Below are 21701 nucleotides of genomic sequence, written 5' to 3'. Positions count from 1 at the left end.
TTGTCGTAAAGTGAAGATCTGATCCTGACAGCCTCTATTTGGCCTGAATCCAGCTTGTTCTTCACCGAGCTTTTCTTCCACAATTCTTCTCAACCGTTTCTCAAGTATACTTGCATAGATCTTGCCAGGAACATGGGTCTTCCACATTCTTGGAATAATTAATCCATCATTTTTGTTCAGATTGAGATGATGTTTCAGCAGTTCACAAGCTTCTTTGAATTGTCTTTCAAACCAGGTTTTGGCAGTGTAGTTACTTTCCAGTCAATTCTGTGGCATGTTTGGAGTGCATGGTCTGATAGGCCTGTTTTAACATAGTGGAGGTATTTAATGTGGTGTTTGTTCATCTTTCCTGATTGGGATGGTGCGTCATGTTTCCCCTATGTAAGGTAGGTTACATGTACAATGAATTTTGTAAACGCCTGGGTGTGCAAGGTATGGAAGAGGATCTTTGGAGGAGCTAAGTAAATTTCTTAATTTTGATGGGGGTTTGAAGATTGTCTTAATGTTATATTTAAGTAGTGTTCTATATCTATTTTTTCTGAAATGGCTCTAATGTAGGGTATGGCTATGGCATTTTTTTTTGCTTTTAATGGCATTTTATTGAGGATCTTGTGAACTTTTTTTTTTATTTTTTTTTTTATTGTAGCCATTTTTTATAAATGTTTGGTTAATGATTTCCAATTCTTGGTTCAGAGCTTGTTCGTTGGAGCAAATTGTTAGGGCTCTGTGTTTGAGGGTGCTGATGATCCCTAGTTTTTGTGTTGGATAGTAGTGTGAATTTTTATGTATGTATGGGCCTGTATGTGTAGGTTTGTGGGATGATGTTTCAGCAGTTCACAAGCTTCTTTGAATTGGAGGGAAGACATGTATCTAGAAAAGGAAGAGATTTGTTGTTTTCAATTTTGATGGTGAATTGGATATGTTTGTGTCGTTTGTTCAGGTGGCTTAGGAATGTATTTAATGTTTCACAATCGTGGAGGCAAATGGCAAAAATATCATCAACGTATCTAGATTCAGCCAGCCGAAAACCCAAAGCCAGGCTTTGGGTTTTCGGCTGGCTGAATCTAGAGTTCACTGCTCAAAGTCTTCCATGTAAAAGTTAACTATTGGAGGGAAAGTGGCGAGCTCATGGCTGTACCTTCTTTTTGTAGGTAATATTTTGCCACATAAAATATCCAGAGCACAGTATGTGAACAAAGAGGGCTATGATATCAGGCAGAATGTTTTGTGAGGGAGGAACGGTATTGATCAGGACATTAATGAAAAGGGCAGTTATGTCAAAGCTGACTAATAAATCTTTGTCGTTGAGTATGATGTTTCTAATCTTGTTTATGAAGTAATGTGAATTTTTTTTATGTAGGAGGAGGAATGACCTACCAATTCCTTGAGTGTGGCTACTAGTTTTTTTTTTTTTTTTTGCTAAGTGATAATTAGAGCTGTCAAGTCCTTCAACTATTGGCTGTAGTGGTGAGTTTGTTTTGTGCATTTTTGGCAGGCAGTAAATTCTGAGAGCACGGGCATAATGCAGTATAAGTTTTTGGTTGTTTCCTCTGGCCATGTGATCACCGATTTGATTAATTCTGTTGTTTTCTTTTTGATTCAGTTTGTAGGATACCATAATGTTGATTGTTACTTGCTTAATGTTAAGTAAAATAATTATTGTAACATGTGTGTTGTGTCTCCATAAATTCTTCACTATGAGGAGTGTGGTTTAGTAGGGGACATGCAGACCAGATTTTTTGCATGAACGAGTGGAATGGATTGCCAGAATTAGTTGCAAGTTCTCTGACAGTGAATGAGTTTAAGGAGAGCTTGCGATTGGTTTGTGTATATAATAGTTAGGTTTGGATCTCTCACGATGAGTCTCCTGACTCCACTGAGATACCATATAATAAGCTTAAATTTGTGATATTTTATTTAAGTGGTTTTCTCCTTTCCATCTCAACTGGCAAAAATGTTTTAAGTATTATATAATTCTTTACCTTGATTTTGAGATTAAGGTTTTAGCACATAAGTGTATATATCTGTCAAATACCAGTAGAGAATTCCACATTTGCAATGAAAAAGTAACTGTGTGATGAAGTATGTCCATTAAAAATACTGAGCTCTGCAAATGCAATTTACTGATATTAAAATATCAGAATATTTACTGATATCAGAATCAAAAAACAATACAGTAATTGTCAGTCTAGTATATTTATTAAACCATGAACATTTCCTTTAGTCATAATTATCTGAATAAAAATGTACAAGTATCTGTTATTAAACATCGATTCCTCTCTAGTCTTATATCTCACCACGCGTATAAAAAAATAACTGTTTACACAGATTTCATGGACGTTTCACAGTTTGACATGCCTCTCAGTTAGATTAGCAGATTCTGTTTGTACCATTGCCAGAAGTGTTTGAGAGCTCTGCAAGATCTGTAAATGAACAAAAAGAGAGTTTTCATATCATCACATCACACAATAAGGAAGAATCTTAAATGAGTGAAACAAATGCATTCACAATGAAATATGACATGGACCTACATACCTTAATCTCATTGCCTCTTCCCTTTTATGTGCATCCCACCACAAAAGGCTATAAAACTTTTCATTTTTAAAAGAAAGGCTAATAATCTAAACCATCTTATTGTATTCATCGAACGAAAGTTAGATGATCAAGAAACTCTGCTCCAAATACCAAACACTTTTTCAAGTCTCTTCAAGTTTGTTTCCAATGAATAAGGTGGTGGTTTCACACCAGACATAAAAAATCATCTACCACCCAAAGACATTCATGACACCATGCCTGTTGGGTGAAGAGTAGAGATGCTATCCACCCATGCTGATGAAAAGACATGATACCTTGTTTGAAATTTATTTATGAATCGACTTTGATCATATGAGCTTAGAGGGACTGTATTTGCTTTCAAAACTCAGTAAAAGCTCATTTATCTGGCATCCTACAACCCAGAGGCCATCAGTAAAATATGTAGTTCACTTGACCAACTGGCCAAATGGTTAGCACATCCTCAAACCAACCACCATTCAGTTTGTGATTGTCTTTAGGTGGGAGATGAATTTTATCATCTGGTATAAGACCAACACCCTGCTTATTGGAGCCTGAAGTGGCTTGAAAATGTTTGATGTTTGGTCTCTAGAGCAGGGTTTCCATACCAGGTAAAAAAATAAATAAAAATATAAGGAATTTTTTCCTATTTTTGAATTTTTATTAACCCACTAATGAAGAGTGTGATATAGGTTCACAAATAAGTCTTTCATAGATGGGAGCTACATAAAAATTAGAGGGATTCATTCCACATCTCATTTATTGATGTAAGTTTATAAGCAACTTTTATAACAAACCAATAAATGAGATGTGGAATGAATCCCTCTAGGGCTTAGTCTATACTGACTGAGCTATGGAAGTATAGACAGATCCCTTTGGCTGGAAAGACCTGGATTCAATTCTCATCTATGATGCAAGGAACTGTTATCTTTTTGAATAAACACAAGTTAGCCAGTTTCATACAGAGGTGGAGGGTCTTCCTCCTGCAAACCTAAGTTTTTCATCCCTCAAACCAGTCCTCATGAACACACCTCTACAGACAAATACCTACTGTAGGGAAAGGAAGCAACAGGAAGCCACTTTGCTATCTCGGCAACTATAAGGCTGAGGGGAGAGAGAGAGAGAGAGAGCACTGAGCTGGTTCTTACTGAAGTGAAAATTAATTCAAAAAATGTCAGTTCCGAGTACTACATCAAAGATACCCATTTAGCTTGTCATGGTGACAGCTATGACCTTATAAGAATTTGATGATGAATATGAGAAAGTAATACATAAAATACCAAGCAGAAATTGTAAAATTTGTAGTGTGTGTGCTAATGTACCATACCCAGTGGTAAAAACTTTCTGAAGTTGTCCGTATGAATGACTTAAAACTAACAAGGTCCACATGGTAACATCATGAAGACAAAGAAAATGTTATGTTATACGTCAAATTTGATAAAAAGTGATAAAGACAAAGGTTAACTTGCCTGGAACAATACTGTTCCAGTATTAGCATTTTGAGATTAAACAAACAGGCTTTACTATACAAAACAAGTCTGCATAATATTTCTACAATTAATTTAAATGTAAATTTTTGTAAATGTAAATGATGATTTAATACAATTTGATAATCTGATCAGTTCAGTACATGACAATTAAGAAAATGAACATTCAAATAGAGATTCAGATTTAAAAAAGGGAGTGATCATATATTTTAGTCCAGTGCTTGCCAAACTTATGGACATAAGGCCCCCTTTGGAAAAATTTAAATATTTCACGGCTCCCATCGAAATAAAATCGTAATACGGACATATATTATTATAACATTTATTGTATTTATATTCAATACAATTTATATTCAAGATTTTGTGTTTGTAAGCTTTTTTGTGATTCTTGTCAATATCTTTGAAATGAAACTTATAAGAATAAGCATATATTTACTAATATTCATTAAGCAGAGAAAATACGCAGGAAGAAAAATTTGTGAACCAACACCAATGTGTGATTTTTTCCATTAAAATATAAAAATATAATAAAAATTAAATATGTTTCTTTTAAGATTAAAAAAAAATCTTAGTCTTAAAACATTTTAAATTTGTTTTTATTATTTCACCCCCCCCCCCAAGGGCGCCACAGCCCGTTTAGGAAGCGCTGCTTTAGTCAAACATTCAAAATTAAAATTCAGAAACTAAAATATATGCTCATATTTTATAATGTTACAACTGAATTGGATAAAGAGAATGAATACACTATGACACTGGACTTAGCCAAGACATTGGGCAAGATACCACACGAAAGGCTGTTGTATAAATTAGAGGATACAGAATTAGAATATATACAAAGGGGCTACCCAAAAGTTTGGAGAATTTGAGTAATTTTTGCATCAAGAATTACCCTAACTCCTAGTTTCCAGTCTCCTTCGAAGTGGTCCTCTTGGGCACATACGACGGGTGTCCAAAAAGTAAGGTAACACATTTTTTTCTTAATAATGATGAAAGGGAATGGGATAAAACACAGCAGACAAATAGACCCATTAATAGCATTCAGAAAGACTGAAGTTGCAATGTAACGCTGTTGTCACCTCATAGCTAATCCCAGCTGCAAGATGGCAGCTACCATGCAAGTGTGGTCCAAAACAGGTGTCCATGAAGTTACTCGTGTTTTGCAAGAAAAGGGACTTCACGAAGTGACATTCGTCATGAAATGGTTACTGTGTATGGCAGAAAGGTGATGTCAAAGAAGACATCACCTTTCTGCCATACAAGAACACACCTCTTGGTGCAATGAGTTTAAAGCAACCGTAGTGACACTGAAGAAAAACATCAGGTGGGGAGGCTTTCATCAAGGAAGACAACATTTCATTCATTAAGGCACTATTCTCAAAGACCAGTGAGTGAAACTGCACGTGGTGAACTTGAGTAAGTCTGGTGTTTATAAAATTGTTTATGATGTCCTTGGCTTTTGTAAGGTGTATTCCTGCTAGGTGCCCTGAAAGTTATCAGAGGAGCACAAGGCAACAAGAATGGGGATGTGTCTGGAGAATTTGTTGTAATACAGCAACAAGAGTGAAGATTGTCTCACTTGCCTAGTCACAGGAGATGAAACGTGGGTTCATCACTTTACTCCAGAGCACAAACAAGACTAAATGACTCAAAACGTCCACAATCTTCTGTGACAAAAAATTCAAAACTGTTCTTAATGTCCAAAAAGTCATGGTCACAGTGTTCTGAGATCACCAAGGTGTTCTGCTGGTGAACTTTTAGCCAAAGAGAGGAACAATCAATACAGAGCTTTACTGTGCAACACTGGACAAACCGAAAGCCAACATTCAATGCAAATGACCAGTACTCCCAATAAGCACTGTAATTTTTGATGCTTGACAATGCTACTCCACACACACACACACACCACTCATCAGTAGTTGCACTGTAATTATTGGGTAACTCTGCTGCATCCCCCCCTTACAGCCCAGATTTAATGTCTTCAGACTTCCATCTGCTTTTGAGATATGGTGTTACAGAGGGCTGTTGAGGATATCATATACTGAAAGGAGTACAAATAATGGGTGTTAGAAAAGATCAGTAGAACTTTAAGGCTCCTTAAGGATATTGACGGAAGAAAGTTAAAATATTTGGACACATAAAAAGGATGGAAGGGGGACTTCTCAGAACAGTAATAGAAGGTAAAGTTCCTGGAAAAAGAGGCAGGGGTAGACCATCAATGAGATGGATGGATGGTGTGTGTGTGAAATGACTAATCTTCAGAGAGTTGAGGCCACCAGTAAAGCAAACAACAGAACTACGTGGCAAGGCCTGGTGGGGCACATCACTGAGCATCGGAGTGACCATATGGCATCTGTAGATGCCCAGTGAACATATATATATATATATATTATACATAAAACCTCCAGGGAGTCCAAAGACTCATCAAGGGAGGGCACCTACTCCACAACTCTCCGTCTCCACCACTCCATCCACCAACTACAACTACGTTCATCATCTACACCAATGCCATCTACTGCCAACCACCACCACTAGTATTTTTCACAGACAATCACAAACATCCATGCCTACGGCAGGATTCGAACCTGCGGCCTTTTGGCTGGAGAGCGGATACGCTAACCACTCGGCCAGCCAGGCTGGCAAAATATTGATTCACATACTGCTCACCCCCTTATAACAGTGGAAGGCCATACATATGCATGAACAACTTGTTCATGCATGCTATTCAAATTACCTGAACATTTGGGTAGCATCTTGTTAACTACTGACTTGAATAAGAGGGAGAGGTGTGGGACAGGTAATTCAGTGATGTAGTATAGGGGGAGGGGTCTACCAGACAGGACATCAGTTACATTATGCATTCAAAATGGTATGGGCCGGACACATTATAAAATGCAACATAATGCACGTTATATATATAACATAACGCAATAACATATTGATATTCATAAGCTCTAGATATAAATTCTCTTGATAAACCAGGCGTTGGCAGTGTTATGTTAATTACCAAGGAAATGACACTAAAACTTAAGTGATGCATAAAAACCCATATATATATACATATTTAATTGATTCTTGCATAACATGAAGCTATTCTGTGATTAATAGTGTGATCAGTTACAGAATTACATAACTCTTATTACAGACAATGAAATACATTTAAACATCTATACTTTAGCAGATGAAAATAATAAAGCAACAGACCGACAGTAATTTATGAAAAAATTATTCATCATTTGTAGAATTTTGGGCTGGGTTTCCTAGCCACTGTCAATACAGTTGAAAAGAGAACAAGCACACTCAAATTGCAAGCATGACAATATATGTTATCAACTGCAGGAGGATAACTCCATCTACAACCATTAGAATTCAAAGATATAAATATAAATAATTAAAAGTTTATGAAACACAGGAATGAGAAGTGTTGCTTAAGAAGACTGCCCAAAATTGGGAAGTTTAAAAAAAAAAATTTTTTTGAAGTTCAGATTGTGAATGTGGGCTTCACAACTTTATATAATCTTTCAAGAAAAATTAATAACTTTTGTGCAGGACTTTAGTTTTATTCCAATGAATTCTATGCTTAAGGGATACGACATGGCTTGCTAAACCCGATTTATCAGACTCTTGAAGTAAAATATACTCTCGATATTCTTCTAGACAAATCAGAGCTGAATGTCCTATCTGACCATAATAAAAATAAAAAGGCTGCCATGAACGAAGGATCCTGAAACCCAGTGTTTCTCAACGTGGGCAATTTGAATATGCACATGTACATATTTATTCATATTTATATTATACTTTTTCAGAACTTGGCTGACTATTATGCTAGGGAGGACATCAAAATCTTTGAGACGTTGAGGTGAGGCATGATCCAAAAAATGTTGAGAAACACTGCTGTAACCTCTAGGATAAAAAAGAGAAGGATATTTGTCTTTTGGAGAGGCTAGGAAGGAATGCACTTTTTGAATTGGACTAAAAGAAACTTATAGTCAATGTGGTGAAAAAGTCTGGTTATTTTCTCTGACAGTCCTTTAACATATGGAACTGAAATTCTAGAAACTAACTTCTTTGAAGAAGATTAGGATGAAGGCCATTATTGATGAAAACAGCTCTGATAATGATAGTTCATTCCTTAAAAGAGAATTAGCAGAGCATATCTTATACTCACAGTGAACTAAAGTTTTAAATCACACCATATTTCTGACAGGAGCAACGATGTGAAACAGCATTAATATTTACAAGAGCGAGTTGGTTTTTCTGTACTAAGAACTGCAAGTACAAGAACATCCAGAAAAGGAAGACAATTTTTATCTTCTACTTCAAGTGTAAATTTAATTCTTGGGTTTACTAAATTAATTTTCAAGAAATTCATGAAGATTGGACAATCAGATCTCTGAAAAATAGATGGCTCAAAAGAAAAAAACATTAAGAATATATTGTTCAAATCATTCTATAAAATAATTTTTTAATTTATGAAGTTTGTTTTCACAATAAAAGTAATCTGAATTTATGACAAATTTGAATAATTTTACAATATCAGGAGGAAAATCGGTGTGTTAATTCTATTGTATCAGCCAGTGGGATGGATGTCAGTGAAGAGTGAAACAACGAGGTGGTGTGTGAAAAGTTCTTGGCCTTAACCATTGACGGCAACACTATTGGCAAGAGATTTTTTTTTTACTAAGTTGGTACATCTGTCATAAGCATCCATGTGAAATTGCAAGTCATTCTATCAAGTAGTTTTTGTTTTATACTGTCTAAAACAAAAGTGTTGTCTGTATCTATGTCCCTTGAAATGGATAAAATTGAGTATTGTGAGGTTATAAAATTCTCTGTAAAAGAAGGTTTAACGCCAAAAGAAATTCATTTGAAGTTCATAAAAGTTTATGGGTACTCTTCTCCTTCGTTTTCAACAATTAAAAAAATGGGCTGCCGAGTTTAAATGTGGCTGTACTTACCTTGAATATGATCCACGTGAAGGCCATCCAAAAAAAAGCGTAACTCTACCAGAAATCATTGATCAAGCACATGATATGGTATTGGATGACCGGCGGAGTCAAAGTGCGTGAAATTGCTGAAACTATGGGCATTTCAAAAAAACGTGTAGGATATGTTTTGCATGAAGAATTGCAAATGAAAAAGTGTTACGCAAGAATGGGTGCCACGCTTGCTCACAGATCAAAAACACACTTGCATGAAAATCTCTGAACAGTGCTTGGAATGTTTTAACAAGAATAAAACTGATTTTGTGTGTCAATTTATTACTATGGATGAGACTTGGATTGACCAATGCACACCAGAATCCAAACAGCAGCCAAAACAGTGGACAGAAGCTGGTTGTTCAGCACCAAAGAATACAAAGTCGGTTCAATCAGCAGGATAGGTCATGACATCATTGTTTTGGGATACTAAAGGCATTTTGTTTATTAATTATCTTAAAAAGTGTAAAAAATAACCGGGGAATATTATTCTGATCTTTTAATCAGACTAGAAAAAATCCATGAGAAAAGACCCAATTTGCAGAAGAAAAAAATCATCTTTCATCAGGACAATGCATCTGCCCACAAAAGTGTTTTGGCAATGGGAAAAATTAAGGTATCTGCATTATGAATTGTTGGAACATCCACCCTATTCCCCAGATTTGGCTCCCTCTGACTTCTATCTCTTCCCAAAACTAAAACTCTTCCTCGCTGGTCAGCGTTTTTCTTCTAATCAATAGGTGATTGCAGCTGTTGAGGGGTATTTTGCAGATCTTACTAAGAACCACTACAGGGACAGGATAATGGCACTGGAATAAATGTATTAGTTTTAAGGGAGATTATGTTGAAAAATAAAAATAATTTTGAAATTGTAAATTTGTTTTTTTCATTATTAGGCTGAGAACTTTTCAGAACACACTTGTATATCGAAACTGATTAAAAGAACTGTGGAATGTAAAGATAATCCCAATACTCTATTTTTTAAATCTGAATTTTTAATCAGAGAAAAAACTTCCTATAAATGCACAGAGAATTGACGTTTTGAGAGTTTATAGGTTGGACAATCTATAAAATTCACAATAGGTCTTTAACAGAACATTTTCTTTATCTTGGGAAGACTATAAAGTCAGGGAAGTCCTGGAATGATTATCTTCATCAAGAGATTAGTAAGCGTGTGGATTTGTGATTGAGCAGGATCTCTGGAAATGCATTTATAGGTGCTATTATCATGAAGTAGATCAAGCCTTCTTTCCTAGATTCCTTTCTTCTTCAACCTTCTGGTTCTGTCCACTGCTGGACGAAGGTCTACCCCATGATTTTCCAGATCACTCCCATCCATCTCACTCCTGCAATTTGTACCAGTTCATCCCTCCACCTTCTTCTCGGTCTTCCTCTTTGTCTTGCTCCATCCACTGGTCTTCATTCTGTTGTTTTTCTAGTCCATCTCCCGTCATTGCATCTGGCAATATGGCCAGCCCATCTCCACTTAGCCTGTTTAATGTATTTTACAATATCCATGACACCTGTTTGAGATCTTATCCATATATTTGTCTTTCTATCTCTTAATGTTATTTTTAGCATACTTCTTTCCATGTGATGTTGTGTCATGGAATGATTATCTTCATCAAGAGATTAGTAAGCGTGTGGATTTGTGATTGAGCAGGATCTCTGGAAATGCATTTATAGGTGCTATTATCATGAAGTAGATCAAGCCTTCTTTCCTAGATTCCTTTCTTCTTCAACCTTCTGGTTCTGTCCACTGCTGGACGAAGGTCTACCCCATGATTTTCCAGATCACTCCCATCCATCTCACTCCTGCAATTTGTACCAGTTCATCCCTCCACCTTCTTCTCGGTCTTCCTCTTTGTCTTGCTCCATCCACTGGTCTTCATTCTGTTGTTTTTCTAGTCCATCTCCCGTCATTGCATCTGGCAATATGGCCAGCCCATCTCCACTTAGCCTGTTTAATGTATTTTACAATATCCATGACACCTGTTTGAGATCTTATCCATATATTTGTCTTTCTATCTCTTAATGTTATTTTTAGCATACTTCTTTCCATGTGATGTTGTGTCGTTCTCAGCTTTTTGTTTAGGGCTTCTGTTAAAGTCCATGTTTCTCCTCCATATGTTAGGACAGGAAGTATGCACCAGTCAAAAACTTTCCTTTTTAGACTCATAGGGATGTCACTTCTGAATATGTCTCTCATTTTTCCATAAGCCATCCATCCAAGGTAAATTCTTTGTTCAATCTCTTTTCTTTGGCACTCCTCGAAGGATAACAACTGGCCCAAATACATATATGAAGTAACTTGTTCTATTTCATGGTTTTCAACGTTGACAGTTCTATGGTTAATATATTTATTCATCATTATTTTTGTTTTTTTCTCTATTTATTTTTAATCCAATTACTCTGGAGGCTTCATTTAGCTGATTTAGCCTTTCTTCAGATCTTCAAGGTTATCTGCTATTAGGATAATATCAACTGCAAATTTCAGATGATGCATCATTTCCTGTAGTGCAGCTGTAAATAATTTGGGAGATATGATGCTTTTTTGTATTGGGAACTTTTCACTGTTTTTATATAATTTAATTATAGAAGTTGCATTATTGTAAATATGTTTTAGTGTTTCAATATATGGTTTCTCAGTTCCCTGGGTTTCAAGTGCTTTTAGTGTTGCAGATGTTTTAACTGAATCAAATGCTTTTTCATTCTTTCTAGCCTCTCAAAGACAAATATCCGCTAAATATTAACTCTTAACCTGAGTTAACAGAATCTCTTTTTCAGTGACATTTGTTATTATGAGCAGATGGGTTGTTCAGCATAGATTCTTCTAAAAAAAACAGAGGCTGTCAGGATCAGATTTTCACTTTATGACAAATTGTTGAGAAATCATGGGACCATAACAAAGATCTGGATTTAAGTTTTGTAGATTTGGAAAAGCATATGACAAGGTAACAAGAGAGAAACTATTCAAAATGCTACAGTTCTATGGTGTCAACGGGATATTATATCAAGCAATACTTAGTCTTTATTTGAGTTGTAAGTCAGCAGTTAGAATTGAAGGAAGTACAGGAAGATGGTTTAATGTTAAATCTGGTGTCAAACAAGGATGTACATTATCCCCTCTGTTATTCATTATCTATATGGACCACATTATGAAGGAAAGTGGTATTAAACCTGATATCAAAATTGGAGATGTTAATGTCAGCTCTTTGCTATATGTGGACAATGTTATACTTCTAAATAAATCCGCTACAAGTCTGCAAGATTCCCTGACTAAATTGAATAACTGTTGTAATAGATATGGTATGAAGGTCAGCAATAACAAGACAAAGACAATGAAAATAGGCAGAAGCACTGAAAATATCAACTGCATTGTGAAAGGAGAACCTATACAACCAGTAAAACATTTCAGCTACTTAGGCACGATTTTTAGTGAAGATGGTATATTATATATGGAAACAGACAACAGAATCAACAAAGCTAGTATGGTAGGAAGTCAAATGAATAAATTTATATGGAATAACAGAAAAATTAGTCAAAACACTAAATTAACCTGTATACAAGACAGTGTTCAAACCAGTTTTAACTTATGGATCTAGGAACTGGGTCAGAAGTAAAACATTTGACCAAAGACTAGAGACCACAGATATGAGTGTCCTGAGAAAGATTAGGGCATGAACAGGTGGCATCAATGGCAATATCATATTAAAAATAAGGATATTAGGAAAGAACTTGACATTATTAGCATCCAGGAATATGTTAGCAGAGCTAATTTCAGGTGGTATGATCACTTAAACAGAATGGGAGAGTTAAGATTAGCAAAACAAGTGTTCTCTGCCAGGTTGGCAGGAAAATGATCCAGAGGAAGACCAAGATATAGGTGGGCTGATACAGTAAAAAGTGTCTTACAAGATAGAAATATAAGATCTGATAATGTTGGAGTCTTGACAGGTAACAGATTGATTTGGAGGACAATTGTAGATAGGAAATTAGTAATGATGTAAATATTTCGTATAGTACTATCATATCCGGTACACGTCAGGAATTTGATGATGATATTCTTCAAATTATACAGCTATCTTGAAATGCAAAGCTTATTATCACTAGGAATTTGGACTATTTTTTTTTTTTTAATGATATGCTTAGATCTCATTTACATATATCTTAGCATATAATAGCTTGATATTATAATCACACTTTTGTATGTGTGTCTGCATACCTTACAAATTTGTATTGCACCTCCTAGGAGAATTAAACACTGCTTTTAAATCCTTTCCCAGTGCTGTTTTATCCCATTAAGCCTCCAGCACAATTTTGATATTGTATATATATTTGATTAATCTGGAGTCATTTTCTAATTCTTAATATGGTTTTGAAAGTCACTGCAACAAATGTATTACATTTAATTATTGTTAATCTATTCTTAGTTGGGTTAAATAGAAAATACAAGGAAATAAACAAGAACAGAAGTTTTTTATTTAAAAAAAAAAAAAAGACATCTGCTGATTCCAAAAAAAGTCAAGTGTTTTAAAGTCAAGCTGCAGTGAATTACCCCCCCCCCTACACACACACACTTTATTCTGTGCAAAGTATCCAAGAAGGCATGGTCAGCTAGACTAGACTGACAGTAGTTGTGGTAGATGTATTTCTTGTGTTAACTTGAATGTTGGCAGATCCCCCAATCTGTCCATGATAGACAAGTTGCAAGAACAATCAACCTTGTACCTACCTAAAACAGAAGGGAAAGAGTATATATTTGGAATCAGCAGATATGAAAAAAACTAACCTAATCTAAAATATGGTTAAACTTATGAAGATTTTAGGAAACATTAAACATTAATTAATGGGAAACCAGCACCCACAGAAGGCAACCCCTCTTAGGACTTTAGGCTAAAAGCCTGAAGTCCTAAGAGGAATCTTGCACTTATTGTGTGGTTTTGTGCATGTTATTACAAATTAGAATTTGCTTCATATTGTATCCCAAATGTCTCTCACAGATGAAATACTGGAACTATTAACACGTTCACTGCCAACTATGAGTATACTTGTAGTTGGTATATGAGCCTCGCAAGCCAAATACGAATATACTCCTATGTTGATTGCCGACCTCCTATGCTTCATAGTATAAGCATGTTAATTTGGACCCTTGGCTTGTGAATAAAGCAGAGAGCACATCTGGGGGCTTGGTAGAAGGAAAATAATTTCAGCAAAAGTATAGTATATTATAAGAGGTATTGTTGTGTAAACTGTCTATTTATTAATGCAAATAAAATCATTTTTTGAAATTTTTTCAACATATACATATATTTATATACAATATATCATCATCTAAGTCATCACTAGAGTCATCTGTAGGATTATAATCATCTTTGGAATCGGAACCAAATAATTCAATCCATTCATCATTGCTCATATTTGGTTAAGCTTCTAATTCTTCATCAGTAAGCTTTCTTTTACTGGCCATGGCATAATTGAAGGTTTTTATTTAGATAATTTTAATAATTGTAAGACTAGACGCAATAAACCTTACTGCACTGAATGCTGAACTCAAGTTACACAGTCGTCAGCACATGTAAGACATAGGTGGTGGGTGATACGAGATTACTCGTAGTTGCCGTATGAAACAAAATTCTGTCTGATAAGCCACTAAGAGATAACTCATACTGATCTTGTAGAAGTGAAAGTGCTTGGCATGCGGTAACAAACTATGCCCGAGGAGTGTGGCAGCGAACGTGTTAAACCTGTGCTTAATTATCCTGTGCTGTTTTCAAACCATTAAACCTAATTATCAGTTTAAATCAGTACCTAAGCCTTAATACAGGATTGTTAACCTATATTTGTATGAATTCTATATGCAATTAAATGCAAACTAAGAATGCTCAATGTCAATGATGACTGTTTTTACAGCACAAATTTATATTTAGGCTAAAAGCCTGAAGTCCTAAGAGGACATCTTCCACTTATTGTGTGGTCAATTACAACTACTAATAATACTTAAATAATATTAAACAACTATTTTATCAAATGGTTATTTAATAAAATAACTTAAAAGTTCATCATCCTAGCAAATATATGCTTACCTGTTTTACTTCAGGTAAGCCAGATTTATCTAGTGCTCTGATGAACTTTAACATTAGCTGTCAACTTAGTGTACTATCTAACTACTAAGTGCGATAAACTTTCTAATTGTTTGCCTGGAAATAAATGCAGAAAAACTTTCACTAAAAGCACTGAACTTAATAACTTTTCTTTCAGACAAACTTATAGTAAATCAGTAAGTTCAATTACTAATTTTCTGCAATTAGTTCCTCCCACTTTTAGTAGTAGATGGATTTCATCAAATAATGTGAAAAGACAACTCTGTTTAAAGAAATAAACTAGTCTGAAAATCCATGCTTTGTCTTTAGAGGTGTTTACCAGATTATTGAACCCTTAGCCTAATCTGTTTATTTAGAAGTATAACAACTCACATAAAGACTAAGTATTGCTTGATATAATATCCCGTTGACACCATAGAACTGTAGCATTTTGAATAGCTTCTCTTTTGGCACCTTGTCATATGCCTTTTCCAGATCTACAAAACTTAAATCCAGATCTTTGTTATATTCTCATGATTTCTCACTATTTGTCGTAAAGTGAAGATATAATCCTGATAGTCTCTCTTTGGCATGAATCTAGCTTGATCTTCAGCAAGCTTTTCTTCCACAATCCTTCTGACCATTTCTCAAGTATACTTGCGTAAATCTTATCAGGAATACTCAGTAGAAAAATATAATTCTCACAAACAGTTTTATTTCCCTTTTTATATACGGGTACTATGAGAGCTCTACTGCAATCATCCAGAATTTGTCCCCCTGTCCAGGCCTTCTGAACTATGCAGTGAAAATATAAAATGATGGCCTCTAATATATATATACAGGGTGTTCGGGATAAATTTGACATATTTATAATTAATTATATTTTTCCGTAAGTTACATGTATTAACACACACTTCTCTTCATTTAAAAGTTTGGACCCTTCTTCATTCATATACAAGATGTCAGAAAGGATGGATAGCTGGAACCCACCTGAATCATGGAAGAGAATAACTTGTATCATGATGATTCGTGCCCGCCATCAAAATAAGGATATTACGACTGCTGCCCAATGCTCCCTGAATACAGTAAAAACAATCAGGCATGAACTAGAGACTTGCAATGGTGACTACGAGGATGTAGCAAGAAGAAAGATCCCTAGCAGACGATCTGATTGCGTTCGTACAGCAGAATTCCTCGCAAATCTGCAGGAACAGGTGTTGAAGAACCCTGGCATTGGAATTCGGGCTTTGTTCGTGGAGTTGCTAACTGTAGTCAAGCCCTGGATAACAAGGGTAGCCAATGGTAGGCCGTATGTATGGCAGCAGGATTCGGCCCCTTGCCACACCTCTGGGAAAAGTCAAAAATGGTTGTCTGAAAATTTCTACGACTTCACCAGTCCAAATGTTTGGCCTCCAAACTCCCCAGACCTTAACCCCATGGATTATTTTGTATGGGGTGCAGTTGAAAAAGACACCAATCGCACTTCCAGTAATACAAAAGCCCAGTTAATGGATAAAATTAAAACAGTTTTTGCGGCCCTTTCCAGGGAGACTGTAGCATCAGCTTGTTCGAGGTTCCGAAGCAGAATTGAAGCTGTGATCGATGCTAATGGTGGTTATTTTGAGTAAATCTTGTTGATAGTATTGTAATTAACTCTGCCTGTAATGTTTTTTTGTCAATTCATTAAATTTAATAGATACAAAGAAGATTTTCTTTTTCCTTACGAAACTGTCAAATTTATCCCGAACACCCTGTATATATATGTTAAAGATACCAAGCTATTTTAAACCTGGTTTTACTCCATTTCCCAAGTAAGCAAACAGAAAAATAAGTCAAGTTTGCGCCTGCACGTAATGCAAGTCTAGCTGACCCTGCAGGTGGTGCAAGACCAAGATAACTCATGGTAAAAGTAGAATAAGCTCTGATCACTAATCTTTAAACCTGGTTTTACTCCATTTGGGAAATGGAGTAAAACCAGGTTTAAAATAGCTTGGTATCTTTAACATTTATTATACCCAAGATAAAATACTTTCTACATTTATATCTCCTCCTGAGATTTTTATTTAATAAGGTTAAAACACCTTATGGTAACTTGTTCTGGTAAAATATTTATAAGCTCTGTATTACTAAAATCTTGGTATTTGTAGCCTGGCTCCCACTGATGAGACCTCAATAAAGGTTGAAACCGGTCTGGGTAGTGGCCCCCTTGCCTTTAATACAAAACATTATTACCCATATGCTGTAGTGCTTTGCATTATGGGTAAATATTAAGATTAGTGATCAGAGCTTATTCTACTTTTACCATGAGTTATCTTGGTCTTGCACTACCTGCAGGGTCAGCTAGACTTGCATTACGTGCAGGCACAAACTTGACTTATTTGTCTGTTTGCTTACTTGGGAAATGGAGTAAAACCAGGTTTAAAATAGCTTAGTATCTTTAACATTTATTATACCCAAGGTAAAATACTTTCTACATATATATATATATATATATATATTTTTTTTTTTTTTAAGGATAAACAGTAGCATAGTCTAAAAAGAGTAAATTCCTGTAATAGTTTTGGTCTACTGCTTGTTTTATTTAACCCTGCATTTTTTCTTGTCAACAGATGAAATTGAAAACAGAATTTCTTCCAACTTAGGGAAGGAGAATAATTTGAAAAGAAATGTTAGCTTTGAGTCAGTGAGATGACTCATTTTGAAACTCACTTTATTGAAATGTAGTAAAATGCCAAAGTTGTTAATTCTGTCATTTGACTTTTGTTACAAGGCAGAAAGCAATGCTTTCTTCAATACTAGAAACAAGAATGAAACTTGTATTCTGACAGAAAAAAAAAAAAAAAAGGAATGGAACCGATTTCATCAGTATGAGAAAATTTTAGAGAACTGTCAGTTTATGCTAAAGTGTTGTTTCCTCGGGGATAATTTTCTGAAGCAGGGCAATTCTTCTGATAAGATGTTTATACATCTCATCATATATATAAATCTGTAGGACAGGTATATTTCTTTCTTCCAATTTAGGGAAGGAGAATAATTTGAGAAGAACTGTTAGCTTTGAGTTCGTGAGATGCCTCATTTTGAAACTCACTTTACTGAAAGGTAGTAAAAAGCCAAAGTTGTTAATTCCTAAATGGAATTAGCAAAGAAATCTGCCTTTTTGGTTGTTTTTGTTAGATTATTCCTGAGATTAAATTTGTCTGAGTATAAGAGAGAAAATTTAGCTTTTGTGAAATCTTTTTAAATTAAGTTTATGTAAATAATTTTTTTTTTATGTTAAAGATTTTTTCTTTTGTATTACAATTCTCTTCACTTGCTTAATTGAGACTAAAGATAAGTGAATGAAATATGAGATTTTCTTTAAGTTTTTTGGGGAAACTAGTACCCTTAAAGTAAATATATTGGAAAGAAACCAAATAATACTCATAGTACTAACCCAATCTTTTAGATATGGGAAACATGAAATTTTATATATATATATATATATATATATATATATATTCAAGATACCAAGTAATTTATATAAACTTGGTTTTTAATCCTATTTCCCAAGTAAGCAAACAGACAAGTATGTCAAGTTTGCACCTGCATGTAGTGCAGGACTGAGGCAACTTTTGCAAGTAGTGCAAATTACTTGGTATCTTGAATACATAATACTGTACACCCAAGTTAAAAAACTTTCTACATATATATATATAATACACAAAAAGATAATATTTTCATTCATTTTCCACAACTTCATTGCTCTAATAAGCAAAGTAGTGGTCTACAACTGGGTGATGAAATTCATCTGCTACTAAAAATAGGTAGAAATATTTTAGAAATTAGTAACAGGACAATGTTACAGTAAAATGGCCTATCCATAAGAAAAGCTGCTTTTATCTTCCAAGCAAAAAAAAATAGAAAGCTTGCTGTACTGAGTATTTAGAACAGCAGGAACTACTGGGAGTCACAGCTATATAGCTATTTGTTTCATGACTTCCAGTAGTTCCTGTAGTCAGTGAGAATCAAATCTATGATTGTCTTATTAATTTTTATTTTTTCTTGCATTATGGAAGTTTTACTATAACTGTACAAGTTTATATATCAGCTTTGATTCTCGCCAACTAAAGGAACACATATAGAACATGTAGAACAATTATAACTGTGATAGGCGCTATATGCCTATCACAGTTATAATTGTGCTCTGGTGATGCTGGTTAGAAAACCAGCAAAATATTAGCGAGTTTAATAAATTATTTTTCTTTCTCTTGGTGTTGTTTATACCATAAAACATTATTATGAATGAATAAAGGAACTTTATCCAGGCCTTTTTCTTTTTTCCAGCCTGTTCCTGAATTAGTCTATTCCAATACAAGGAAGTAGGTATTTTCCAGAAAATAAGTTTTTAAAAGAAAGATTGTAGAATTCACTCTTTCAGATAATCATGTATATAGGATTAAGTAATAGCATTTGTTTGATAGTATTATCAACACCAAGAACAAGATGTGGCTTTTCGGGTAGGAATAAACAAACTAGCCAAGTCTTAATTTTTTTTATTCTGACTATGCTCAATTTAAAACTCAATGATCTCAAAATTTTACACATGTTAATCACAAAAAAGAAAGAAATTTAATTTCAATGATTTTCGCCAAAATTACAGTAAAACCCTGAAGTTACGCAGTAGGTGGGACCAACAAAAAGCACGTGAGTCAAATTCGCATAACTCGGGATATAATTTTGCATGTAATTTATATATACAAACATACAAAATATTAATTGGGGCCAAAGGTTTACAAAAACACCTATATTTTTTAAGAAATATAATCATAATTGTCGTTTATCTGTACATAAAAAAAAGAAAGTTATTTTGATGTCGATGGTTTCATAAAATCTAATACAGGGATGCACAAACTTGTTAAGGCCGAAGGCTGCATAGTTCCACTGTTACTTATAGGAGGGCCACCAAAAAAAAACTTGAAAGTTATCTATCATATATTGTTTATTTTATTTATACCTATCATAATTGTTACAAAAAAGGTAATAAAAAGTAAGTGAATTTAATTTGATGCGTGACATTGCATTGATTTGACAACTGTTTTGATATTTGGTTCGAGTTTTGTAGTAGCCAACCGCAAAATTGATTCTATATTTTCATCAGTCAAGCAGTTCCTATTTTTCGATTTGTTAATATTCATGACTGAAAAAGTTTGTTCACAAATATATGCTGAGCGAAAGAGGCTTGCACATTTTAATGCATTATCTAGCAACCAGGGGATGGTTAAGGGTCAAAGCTGTATAACTGAGAGGAGACCTCCACATAGCCTTTAAAGGAATTCAGAGAACTGACCAAGGCTTCTGAAGTAATGTCCAATCCTCACCTTCTCTTGGTGCACCCTGTTGGGTATCTACTTGGATATTGAACGAACGAGGATGGGCTGGCAATTTGGGATTTAGCCGACGAAATTGTATTCTTATTGGTTAAAGCAAAATAAAAAATGATGGTACAACATGACAAAATTTCATGTCGGCTGGGGCGACGCCCAGTTAAACAAGGCCCAAGTTGTTTTCGCCAGGGAACCAGGGTGAACAGCGAAAAGTCAGCTACTGGAACAAATCTGAAAACAAACCCCAACTCAACAATACCAGAGTTAAAGATCGGTACTATCAACGTAGAAAGCCTAAATGGCAAAGAAATTGAGCTAGCTGAGGAATTAGATAAGTACTAGATCGACATAATAGGGGTGACTGAAACAAAAAAGACTAAAACTGGTGAGATCTTTCTGAGCAAAAAATACAAAATGTTATATTCAGGCAATGACAATCAAGGAAAAGAAGGAGTAGCCATAGTATTCAACACAAAATACAAGGCTAATCTTCTTGAATGGCAGTCAGTCTCAAGTAGAGTAATGTGGGCAAATATGAGAATGGGGAACTGGACAATGAGACTTATTTGTGCATATGGTCCCACAGAAGGTTCTACTAAGGTAGAAGTGGAGGAATTTTTTGGGGCTTTAGAAAAAGCAACTGACACAATGAAAAAGGAAAAGTTGGTCCTTGTTGGGGATCTAAATAGTAGAGTAGGAAATGATTGTGAGACATACAAAAATATTTTGGGAAAATTTGGAGAAAAGAGCAAAGCTAATAATAATGGCAAATATCTGTTGGATTTCTGCTCAGGACATGGACTGGTTATTACTAACACCATGTTCCAACATAAAAATGTGCACAAATTCACATGGAGAGAAGAGGCTAGGAATAAGAAAAGCCTCATTGACTATGTTATTGTTGATAGTGATGTTTTCTCCCTGGTGCAGGACACCAGAGTGTACAGAGGATTTGAAATTGGAAGTGATCACTATTTAGTCTTGAGCAGGATAAAATTGAATTTCATATTGAAAAGAATAACATGTAAGAAAGTTTTAAAGCGAATAAAAGTTGAGCAGCTCTCAGATGTGAACTGTAGACTAAAATGCAGAAATATTATTGAAAAGAAAATGAAAGAGTTTGAGAACAGGAATCAAACCTTGGAGATGCAGTGGCAAACTCTGAAGGAAACATTGATTGATTCTGCCAGAGAGGCATGTGGTGAGGTTGTGTGCAAGGATAAAAAAATCAGAACTCCC

The 21701-nt window shown here is 34.9% G+C and overlaps 1 protein-coding gene across 1 annotated transcript in view; it reads right to left on the bottom strand.

The window, feature by feature from the left end:
* Window positions 1–2114: 2114 nt before the first annotated feature.
* LOC150110619 (microtubule nucleation factor SSNA1-like) overlaps window positions 2115–21701 on the bottom strand; it is a 40728-nt gene continuing 21141 nt past the window's right edge. Inside the window, exon 3 of the mRNA XM_090395263.1 lies at window positions 2115–2423. Coding sequence (XP_090251389.1) covers window positions 2343–2423 — 81 coding nt within the window. The 3' untranslated portion in view covers window positions 2115–2342. The remainder of the gene's footprint in view (window positions 2424–21701) is intronic.

This window comes from Typopeltis vanoorti, chromosome 1, assembly GCF_054136105.1.
Source record: "Typopeltis vanoorti isolate ZY-2024b chromosome 1, IOZ_Tvanoo_1.0, whole genome shotgun sequence".
Classification (NCBI taxonomy): Eukaryota; Metazoa; Arthropoda; class Arachnida; order Uropygi; family Thelyphonidae; genus Typopeltis; species Typopeltis vanoorti.
This window is presented reverse-complemented; position numbering and strand designations above follow the sequence as displayed.